This window comes from Sardina pilchardus, chromosome 3, assembly GCF_963854185.1.
Source record: "Sardina pilchardus chromosome 3, fSarPil1.1, whole genome shotgun sequence".
NCBI classification, from domain to species: Eukaryota; Metazoa; Chordata; class Actinopteri; order Clupeiformes; family Clupeidae; genus Sardina; species Sardina pilchardus.
This window is the reverse complement of record NC_084996.1, coordinates 39227884-39240058: the sequence shown is the minus strand read 5'-3', so window position 1 is coordinate 39240058 and position 12175 is coordinate 39227884. Positions and strand designations below refer to the sequence as shown.

Genomic DNA, 12175 nt, shown 5'->3' with positions numbered 1-12175 from the left:
TGTTGACATTTTATTATCATGTAGTAGGCTATATAGTATAGTAGCCTAGGCCTATAGCTTATGGTCGCTAAATGTCGCAATCGGTTATCTCTGTTCAGCTGCGCTTCAGCTGTGGGCACGCAATTATAGCGGCAGCGACGGGCAGTGAGCGCTATTACGTAGCCTAGTGAAGTGACAGCTCAGTAAATACCACGCAATTTGTGACCTTCCACGGCGAAATCAGTCACATTGTCCAAATTTTCAAAATCAAAGTTACTACGTTTTCAGGAAGGGGCATAATCAACCTTCAAAACGATACCTATATCTAATGAATTGAACGTCATATTACTGAAATATAAACATTCAAAGGAGTTGAGTTCATCCTGTCATGCCAATAGAAAAACGGAGAAATCTGCCTCTGAAGTTAACCGTTGGCTCAACACTCACGAACGCTTTGTAAGGTCGCCGCTATTACAAGATTTACGGTACTTACCGTAAAACTTCAAACAATAGCCGAGTCCCAAATAGACGCATGTCTCTTTTAAACGCCTGGTGTGACTACAGATTTGGGGTTATAGGCCGGTCTCCAACAGAAGCCTGGTCTGTTTTTTTTAGTTTCGAGTTGTATTTATTCTTCTTATACCCGTCAGATCGTCTGGTGGTGGTGATCATCGATGGTACAGATTGCGCACACTAAATTTATAAGTGCATGACTGCGGAGGTGAAAGCCAGCTATAGAGTTCCAAATTCTTAACTTTTTTCGACATTGGCCTATGTACTGCATTATTTAATTAATGCCATTTTGGTAAATTTGCGCACTAGACAACATATTCTATCACGAACTTTCTTTGTTTAGTTTCACTTTGTAAGGCAGGTTTTCAGATTCCTTTGAGGCAGATGAGAGCTGAATGCCTTTTGCTGCTAATTTACATCTGTGTGAGCTTCTGATAGCTCATTGTTGTCTCAGCTGGCTGTGGCCGGAACCCCATCAAGCAGCCATCAACACTTCCCCCATCGATTCAGTGAAAGTCAAATTGACAACTTCTGAAATACTCATAAAATGTATGTTGTAAATGTAATACATCCATGTTTGGTCTTGAATTAATACTTGTAATGTGGGCAACAGCCTAATCACAGTTTCATTGCAATCTAATATTTGTACATGGTTATAGACTAAGAAATACACTATAGAGTTTTAGACGCCACACCCACTTTCAGGTAAAGAAGCCCTGCTGAGTCGGGAGTGGCTGGATGGATGAAAAGGGAATCTCTTGGTGTGATGCACGCTCTTCTCACTTTCTCAGCTTTTGGGCAAGAGGTGACTCTTCTCTTCCTGCTCTGCTCTGGTCTAGGCAAGAGGTCACACTGACCTCTCTGCCCCTCTCTTTCTCTCTCTCTCTCTCCCTGCCTTTCTCTCTCTCTCTCTATCTTTTGATTTCCTTATGGGGTTTGTTATTTTCATTATTTGATATATTGTTTTATCTGGTGTATGTAGCATTGTAACTTGGTAACTTGTTAAGGTTTAAGTCCAAGTTTATTGTTTGTTTTGAGGTTAAGTTCATTTTCTCCTCTGTTCCTTTGTTCAAGGAAAATTACTGATACTTTTACTCTTACCTAAGGCTTAAGGCCTAATAAATGGTTAATTCTCCTCGTTCAGTTTGCATATCTCTACAAGTTTAGTGTGACATTCCATTCTCTGCCATAGTTAACATCATCAGTTATTTGGTAATGTATTAGAGGTACAATATATCTATGGAGTCAGATTCTTGGTGAAATTCCTAATACAATTGCCATCTAACTTCTCAGATATTTTTACAGTCCAATTCAACCTCATCGAAGCGCCGGACGTAGACAGAACACGTATAAAAGTGGGAAATATATTGTCGTATATATTTTGCCCATTTACAGTTGGTGACATCCCTTTAGTGATCTGAAACTGCTTTTAAAACAAGCATTCCAGTTACGTCGGTCCGCGCCTTAAACAATAGATGTAAACGTCTCTACTCAACAGCAGCGAATCGGCATCGTGAGTGATTTGATCTCTGAAATTTGGTGAGTAAAATTTAACATTCTTGAAGACGTGTGACAAAAGCGCACGCATTATTGATGTTAACATTTCACCATAATATTCAGAAAAACTAACTCACTCAGCTATGGTTCTCATAAAGGACAACACACTTGAAAATTTGGTATTAGCTGGATGGACAGCAACGTTAGAACGCCAAGGCACATTAGACAAGCTAGAACGTAGAGGAATCACAATTCACTCTAGCGAGTTTGAAATATATCGTTTCTGGACGCTCACGGAAGGGGAGATGGCGGAAGGCCTTGCATCTTTAATATTGCAAAAGAAAATGAATGAAATTGAAACACTTCGCAATTCAATGCAAATGACTGATGAAAAAGATGTTGTGAACACCGATATTTCTGATAACTCTACTTTGCCAACTTCGTTGCCATCTTGTTCTGATGTGAGAGATGCTGATGTTTCTAATGAGGTCCCTGCAGACATTGTTGTTTTGCAAGACAATCCAAACACCAGGAGGTCTGTCTCTCCTGGACCTGATGAATACGCAATGGCGGCCGTCCAACGCATGGACACCAAAAGTCAAGACTTAAGCAAGAAACGACAAGGCCACAAACGCGGACCCAAAGCGAGCAGATTCTGCAATTCGTGCCATAAAGTGGGCCATGACGAGCAACAATGCTGGACCCTCGGATTGGGGAAACCTCCGCCATATTACCTGAAGCGCCGCGAGCGAAACAACAAGCCGCCTCACAAACAACAAAACGGTTTGCAAGATGAACTTCTCACTATGATCAAATCTGCAGTTAAAAATGAGACATCACGGATAATTAGACTGTTCAGCCGGGTCTTAACGCCTTTAATTGCATAGCCATCTCCCAGTTAATGATAACCTGTAACAGTGCCCTCTCGAGGTTGTTTTCTCTGATGAGAAATTTGTTAGTCACATATCCAGACAATGAGTTTTTATTTAGTTAATTTGAAGATGATACGATATGTACTGGCTTTGTTGTATGCCCCTGTAGAGGGATAGACCTTTAAGTGTTTCTGCTTGAAAGCACCTACTAATGCCAGTAGTATGCTTATTCTTTACATTTTTTTGATATGTACTCATTTTGAGGGCTAGCCAAACGAAATAATCCTTGCTTTATACCAGTGTTGTTATCACCAAGCCAAAAGAGCCTCTGCGTGAAAAACTAGGCCTAGTCTGATATAAACAAATTGTTGTCGTTAAACGGTCCATGAGCCAAAGAGTTATGGATATGAGGTAAAATCTTTTATGACTACAGATAAGCCCCTGATAGAGAGATAATTCCTTAGGTGTGCATGTTACAGATTATTGACTAACACTTAGCCCTATTGAGTTGGATTTTGAATGCCTGTACCCATGTGTTTGCTAAGGGGACGCCCATGTGCAGTTGACTGCGTAGCAAATACATTGTACCGACATTTGAGATACTAACTCAATTTTGAACTCATTAATGAAATCTGATAAATCTTGTCATGTTTGTCCTCCTTGATTGTGGCCTTATAGGGCGGGGTGCTGGGTTGAGCTCGCCTAGCTCTTCTGTGCTGTGAAGCTTAACAGTCAGGGATGACTCATGCTTACTTCATTTTTCCAAATTAATTCTGCCAAGGGGACGTAGACAGTTGTACTAACATTCATGCTCACTCTAAAAGTAATTTACACATTTAAGTATAAGATAAATGTTATATACTGACTTTGTTGTATGCTTATATAAAAGAGCATAGATTCTGTAAATGTTTTGCTTCAAAGCACATAGACAGATGTTGGTGGTACAATTATTCTTATAGCTAAAATATTGACTTCTCACAGTGTCAGAAGTGATAAAGCACATACACACAGTCACACATAAGTGAAATTTCGATTAATGATTTAAATTGAAGAATTTGAACTGCTGGGATGAACTAATTTGCTTTCCTTTTAACCACTATCATTTTATATACAGTGCCTATAGAAAGTCATCATACCCTTTTGAGATAGTTACTTTTTTTTGTCTTACAGCCTGAAATCAAAACCCATTTTTAAAAAAATCTTTTCCAGTTTTATTAACAAATTTAGCTGTACAACATCAAAATAATGAAAAAAAAGTAAACAGTTCTGAAAATTAATAAAAAATGAAAAACTAGAATAACAGGGTTGGAAAAGTCATCATACCCCTGACTTAATACTTTGTAAAGCTTCCTTTTGCTTTCATTACAGCCATCAATCTGTTTGGATATGTCTCTATTATAGCTTTGCACACCTAGATAGGCGAATATTTGCCCAATTTTCCGTACAGAAATGTTAAAATTTAGTCAAATTCTGTAGGGAATGGCGATGGACTGCTCTCTTCAAGTCAATCCACATATTTTCTATAGTATTTAAGTCAGGGCTCTGACTTTGCCACTCAAGGATATTCACCATCCTATCCTTAAGCCACTGCTTTGTTCTTTTGGCAGTATGTTTAGGATTATTGTCGTGTTGGAAGGCGAATGACCTCCCCATCCTCAGCTGTCTAGGAGAGGGACGCAGGTTTTCCTTAAGAATTTTGGTGTACTTGGCAGCATCCATTTTCCCTTCTATCCTGACCAATTGCCCAGTTCCCGCTGAAAAGAAACATCCCCACAACATAATGTTGCCCCCACCATGCTTCACACTAGGTATGGTGTGTTTTGGGTGGTGTACTGTGTTGGTTTTCGCCAAACATTGCGCTTGGAGTTCAGTGCAAAAACACATCTGGAATATTCTGCTACCATGTGGAAAAAGCTTATATGGTCAGATGAGACTAAGATCGAACTTTTTGGAGACTAAGATTGAATTTTTTGGACTGAGCTCCAGGCGCTAACCAAACACAGTATACACACCCAAACACACCCAAAACACACCATACCTACTTTGAAGCATGGTGGGGGCAACATTATGTTTTGGGGATGTTTCTCTTCAGCGGGGACTGGGCAATTGGTCAGGATAGAAGGGAAAATGGATGCTGCCAAGTACACCAAAATTCTTGAGGAAAACCTGCGTCCCTCTCCTAAACAGCTGAGGATGGGGAGGTCATTCGCCTTCCAACACGACAAAAATCCTAAACATACTGCCAAAAGAACAAAGCAGTGGCTTAAGGATAGGATGGTGAATATCCTTGAGTGGCAAAGTCAGAGCCCTGACTTAAATACTATAGAAAATCTGTGGATTGACTTGAAGAGAGCAGTCCATCGCCATTCCATACAGAATTTGACTAAATTTTAACATTTCTGCACGGAAAACTGGGCAAATATTCCCCTATCTAGGTGTGCAAAGCTATAATAGAGACATATCCAAACAGATTGATGGCTGTAATGAAAGCAAAAGGAAGCTTTACAAAGTATTAAGTCAGGGGTATGATGACTTTTCCAACCCTGTTATTCTAGTTTTTCATTTTTTATTAATTTTCAGAACTGTTTACTTTTTTTTCATTATTTTGATGTTGTACAGCTACATTTGTAAATAAAACTGGAAAAGATTTTTTTTTAAAATGGGTTTTGATTTCAGGCTGTAAGACAAAAAAAGTAACTATTTCAAAAGGGTATGATAACTTTCTATAGGCACTGTACATTCTTTGATTATTTGATTTGATTTCCTTGATAAATTTGTATTCAGTGTGCAAATAATGCCAGTAACAAAGATGATTTATCTTATGAAACATTTTTTTTCAATTTGAGATACACCAGAATGTGTTTAATTCCATTTATTTAGAAATTTGTATATTGGTTTGTTTGTTTTGCTCTTTCTCTCTTTCCTGTCTTTTCCCTATATACATGCCCAACTCATCGAAAAAGCAAAAGACTATTGATATTCTAATGTTACAGCAGACAGACGATACTCTCACGATTCTGCTCAACTCCAGATTGCTTTTACACAAAGAAGAATGTTCCACGCTACATCAATGCTCACCTGATCCTGAGAACTTGTTTCGGACCGGAGAAGCTCGGTCAACTAATGTGAAAACTACTCTGAGAGATTCCTTTGGACACTATGGACAAATATGTGAATATGGATGACTGGCCTTAATTTTGACAATCTGTTAACTTTGTGTCTCAGTTGTCAAGGGGGCGAATCTGTAAGGCAGGTTTTCAGATTCCTTTGAGGCAGATGAGAGCTGAATGCCTTTTGCTGCTAATTTACATCTGTGTGAGCTTCTGATAGCTCATTGTTGTCTCAGCTGGCTGTGGCCGGAACCCCATCAAGCAGCCATCAACACTTCCCCCATCGATTCAGTGAAAGTCAAATTGACAACTTCTGAAATACTCATAAAATGTATGTTGTAAATGTAATACATCCATGTTTGGTCTTGAATTAATACTTGTAATGTGGGCAACAGCCTAATCACAGTTTCATTGCAATCTAATATTTGTACATGGTTATAGACTAAGAAATACACTATAGAGTTTTAGACGCCACACCCACTTTCAGGTAAAGAAGCCCTGCTGAGTCGGGAGTGGCTGGATGGATGAAAAGGGAATCTCTTGGTGTGATGCACGCTCTTCTCACTTTCTCAGCTTTTGGGCAAGAGGTGACTCTTCTCTTCCTGCTCTGCTCTGGTCTAGGCAAGAGGTCACACTGACCTCTCTGCCCCTCTCTTTCTCTCTCTCTCTCTCCCTGCCTTTCTCTCTCTCTCTCTATCTTTTGATTTCCTTATGGGGTTTGTTATTTTCATTATTTGATATATTGTTTTATCTGGTGTATGTAGCATTGTAACTTGGTAACTTGTTAAGGTTTAAGTCCAAGTTTATTGTTTGTTTTGAGGTTAAGTTCATTTTCTCCTCTGTTCCTTTGTTCAAGGAAAATTACTGATACTTTTACTCTTACCTAAGGCTTAAGGCCTAATAAATGGTTAATTCTCCTCGTTCAGTTTGCATATCTCTACAAGTTTAGTGTGACATTCCATTCTCTGCCATAGTTAACATCATCAGTTATTTGGTAATGTATTAGAGGTACAATATATCTATGGAGTCAGATTCTTGGTGAAATTCCTAATACAATTGCCATCTAACTTCTCAGATATTTTTACAGTCCAATTCAACCTCATCGAAGCGCCGGACGTAGACAGAACACGTATAAAAGTGGGAAATATATTGTCGTATATATTTTGCCCATTTACAACTTTCTCTCGTTTCTCCACGTTTCTCCGCGTTTCTCTCAATACCATGGCGGAAAAGAAAAAGACTTAAATTAAATGACATTTAAGCTGACAGTTGTCAAATTTGCCTAACAAAATTCGGGAGAAGCAGCGGCAAGATATTTCTCGGTCGATCCAAAGAGGGTCCGTAACGGCTGAGCTGTAACTGTCTCCAAAGAGGGAGAGCCCTGCGCATCTGGGTCGGGAGCTGCGCAAGCAAGGCAGGCAAGTGGAGGAGAGTGACGAGGAGGAGGAATTCGCAAATCAATTTGTAGCCTAGTTGAGGATCACGGTGATAGCGATTAATAGGATCATTTTTAATCACACGATTGCAGTTGTTTTACAGGGTAGCATTCATTCTTTATTGTTGATGCATTATCAGGGGCAACAAGTTCACAGGCTCGATGGTAACTTGAATTGTTCAGCCCGCTGTCACATCGTTTCGTTATTTTAAGCTGCCAATAATTTAAGACATAGCCTATTATAGTAGGCTAGTTCTAATATGATCTGATTTGTGAAACACATTCGAATTACAGACTAAATAAAGTTAGCCTGACTCTCGCCAGACCCTTGTAGTTCCGCCATGCTCCACCAGAAGCAGACAGCGAACTACAGGATCTGGCGAAAGTCAGGTTAAAATAAAGTAGCCTACCCTACTATAATGTGGTAACCTCCTGTTGTCATGCTTTCTGTCTGCTTATGCTATTGGGTAGGCTAGTTATTTCTAATCCTACAATAAACCTACACTCAACTAACACCACTAAATTAAACGCCTGTCTCATATAGACGCCTGTCTCAAATACACGCCGGTGCATTTTGGCGATTTGGCAAAATAAAAGCCCGGGCTATTGTTTGGAGTTTTACGGTATATCAACGACACAGCACGCGGATGGCTTGGTGGTTGTCAATGAGTGCATTTACCGTAAATATTGGAATAGAGCGGCAAAAACGAGACGCCTCTAACTTCCTGCTTCCTTTAACTTTCTCACCTCAACAAACTCACGTTTTTAGACTACAAAAGGTAAGTTTTTCGGCGAAATGTATTCACGGCCATACAGTGTAGACCTCCCACTGTTTCAAAACACTTAAAAAAAAAATCCACGATTTTAGCACAAGTGACATAAATGGCCATTTTTCTCAGAAACGCCTGTTGCGACAAGCGACTGGTTTTGCCGTGGAACGTCACATATGGCAAAGCACAGCTTTCGCTGCATAGAAAAACTCATTATTAGCGCTTTATCCAGCCCTCACTGTTGGCCTTTGCTAGCTTCATCAAACTTTGCTAACTCAGCTCTGTGATGTTGTTGTGCGAGTGCATTTGACCGGCATAAAAACGGCAGGTCTCGGACTGACCGGCCAGTCGCGGCCGATAACGTGAAAATCGTCCAATTCCGGTCACCAGCCGATCTATCGGTGCATTTCTACTCTCCACTGGTTGCCAATCCAGTATAGAATTCATTTTAAGATTTTATTGATGTTTTTTAAAGCTCTTATTGGTCTGGCCCCACCCTACTTATCAGACCTCATCCATTTCCATTCAGCCCCCAGGCCCACAGATCCTGCAGCATGGGTCTTCTGCACGTCCCACACTCCAGACTCAATTTAGTAGGCCTAAGATACACAGGCTTTGTGGTTAAAACGATGAAAACCAGTAAGCTAGTCTGCCCCAGCTAACTTCAAGCACAGTAGGCTACCTTAGTTTACACATGCAGAAATCAAAAGTCAATATCAGCATCACACGATTGCATCATTATCGGAAAATCTTGACACGTCAAACTGGACGCGAACCCAAAACAAAGCCAAACGAGGCCAAAACAAACAAACAAAAAAAAATAACTTCAGAAATTATGTCCTTTTAAATAAAGTGTTGACCTTTACCGTTTCATGGCTTCTACATTGAACTTGAAACAAACATTCTTCAGAACAAAGAAGATCAACCCGTCTGCTTTCACTTTCAATGATAGCCAGAACGGATAAGGCTACTTGCGGAGTGTGAACATAACATAACATAACATTGTGTTCTGCTTAGATTTTCTTAAATTTTTCGCGCTTCAGCTTGGCTTGTTGCTTGTGCTATGCGTCTGTGTCTTGTAGTGCTGTAGCAAAGTGAAAGTGGCGTCGCATTCTCAGTTATTGGTTCTGCCACTCTTTATGTACGCTACGTAATCAAAATAATAGTGGTTAACAAATGAAACTTTTGACGAGAATGCGATACGGAGAAGTCACATACTGCGCAAATTTTAAGACCAAGATATCAAAATTCAAGATTTTTTCAAGTCTTTTTTAAGGTATTATTTCCAAATTCAAGAATTCAATGCTTTTAAGACTTTTTAAGGCCCCGCGGGAACCCTGTAAGAATAGCTGAAAACTTTATTAACTGAATTAGTTACACCTGTGTTTGCAATACAGTTTCATGTCAAAGTGGCCCATTAGTGACTTGAACCTATGTGATGCCACTTTAAAGGTCACAATATCTCTGCAATGTCTCAAAAACCACAGACCAAATGTTCTGGAGAAAGCAATTTTCTTGTCTTGTTTAAACAAAATTATGTTTAAATGAAATTAACTGGAACTGGAATCTAACTTTAACCGCATAACATTACCAACCACTGGCAAATTATGGAAGGGAAATTGTGCAATACTGCATCTGAAATAGAATAACTTGTACTCCTTCATTCAAATCTTCTGGAGAACACTGGGAGCAGGGGCCAAATGTGAGGTTATACACAATTAGAATCCTTCATTTTTTGTTTCAAAACCATTGCTACAACTTACCCTTTTTCTCTGGTTTAATCTTCTTTTTGCCCTCTGCATCCTTCACAGAAAAGCTTCCGCCAGAACCAGCATGAGCAGGTGAAGCAGATGCAGGGAAGGAGGCTGGAGGTTTGGAGGCATTCAGGATAGTAGAGTGCCCTGCAGGCATATCTACCTCTCTCCCTGTAAACACGAGAGACAGCCACATAACAGTGATTGTGAAAACCTTGTAATGCAGGGTTTCCCGCAGCGCTTTCCTGCTAAGGCGGCCGCCTTAACAACACAGGGCTGCCGCCTTAACTAGCGTCTTCAATAAATAAATAAATAAATAAATATATTATGTATAGTGATATTCGCCGTATTACTCTGTCATGTTTTCTCCCTGTCATTCCAAACCGTAGCCGCTAGTCTCCCTTCTCTGTAGAACGCATACAAAAAATAAACTTTTTCAAATCGAGTTGGCCTATGCGCTCAGGCGACGCGCTCATTCAGCATGAGTATTTAATATCAGGTCAGGTGCCACTGCCACGCATATCTCAGAGTGACTGCGAACACAAATAGCCTAAACCTAGCTAGATTTGACGACTCTCACAGGAATGGTTCTCCGTTGAATCTACCAAATGTGTGGGATGAGCGGCATAAGATAAAGCGCAACACTTTTGAGCGCTTTATCTTTTTTTATCACTCGTCTACTATGAATGCATAGCCCACTGCATCTTGTAATGTGACAAACACTTGTGCCATCTAGCCTACAGCTAACAACAACTTGTGACGGCTATTCATTCACGTGTTGTAAAATACTGAAATTGTGAGGTTTACACAGGCTAGTTTAAACTTTAAACTGTAGCCTCTTGTCTCCCGTTTCATTCATCCCGACCGGGCGGGACGCACGTTTCCGTTTTGTAGAAATAATTCCTGAATGTTTTTGTTCAGAGCTGAACATGCAACTGTATTTGACAGATGACAGATTTGGGTGCTAGTGACAAAATATTAGCGTTCAATGCGGTACGATCTCGCTAATTATGTTTTAAAAAGCATTAAAAACGTTCCGGCTCTCTTATGCTATATGAGCAACAGGCACGCACAATATACAGCTTCAATCAAAGAATTAGGCAAACTGTTCAATTATGAACTAGCTCTAATTTAATTAAAAGCTTTTTAATGAAGACGAAGAGTGCCTTGGATTTCTTCAAAACTTTTCAATCAAAGAATTGCAGCTTTAGGCTACTAAATCACAATTCACTAACTTTACCATACAGTCGCAATGTTACATTTTCATACAGTTTCATCCTTATTTCATGGTATATTCTAAAATATCCACCATTACAAATATTCTTGGTTTTAATAGAATATTATAATATTGACTGGCTTTAAAATATATCCTATGGTGCTATGCTGAGCAGTGCAAATGTTTTGAAAGATACAAAAGGCCCTGTATTGGAGTTGTAAACTTACACTTTTAAGGTATAATATTGTCTAAATTGTGTTAATGATGTTTAATTGGTTGCTGATACAATTAAATCTGATACAATGAATGTGAAATCCAGGTATATTGCTGTCATTACTGTCAAAATTCAACATTTTCAACATTAATGAAATGCTGACAGCCTACTAAATTTTTACTTCAGCTGACCTCCTTGTCTTAAAGTAAATCAGAAAATAAGTTATTTAGACAAGTGTGTGCTAGACTGCTCCTGTAGCCAACAATCCCCTCTCTACCCTTTGGGAATTGAACTGTTATATGATCCTTGGGGATGTAAATTATGAAAACCTCTTTCTTTGGTTGGTCTTGATGCGGCCTTGACTCCTTTAAGACTCGGATTCGACTCCAACTTGCTTCCTAAAAGACTCGGTCGTTGTCACTCAGTCTCGGCTGCAGTTAAACCAACGGTGTCGACCCCCCCCCCCCCCCCCCCATCGTAGGGCAGTGGCGGCGATGCGGCGGGGACGCTACGGCGACGCCCCCTTCCCCTGGACAGACACCACCTTAACTAACAAATTTTCTGGGGGAAACCCTGTAATGGGACCCTCAGGTTAGACAATTTGCAACAAGTTACCTTTTACACAGGATGTGACATTTATCACTAGGTATAGGTAATTAGGGTTGTTCAAATTTGTTTTGCAATGATGACCTACTTTTGTCTTGAATTATAAATCCAGCACATCCCTTTGCTGTACAGTGTTACAGTGCCTATAAAAAGTCATCATACCCTTTTGAAATAGTTACTTTTTTTAGTCATACAGCCTGAAATCAAAA

The 12175-nt window shown here is 39.8% G+C and overlaps 1 protein-coding gene across 1 annotated transcript in view; it reads right to left on the bottom strand.

Annotated features, from left to right (window-relative positions):
* Positions 1-12175, bottom strand: part of aimp1a (aminoacyl tRNA synthetase complex interacting multifunctional protein 1a) — a 44385-nt gene that overhangs the window by 12543 nt on the left and 19667 nt on the right. Inside the window, exon 4 of the mRNA XM_062533277.1 lies at positions 9940-10101. Within this exon, the coding sequence (XP_062389261.1) occupies positions 9940-10101 (162 nt within the window). The remainder of the gene's footprint in view (positions 1-9939; positions 10102-12175) is intronic.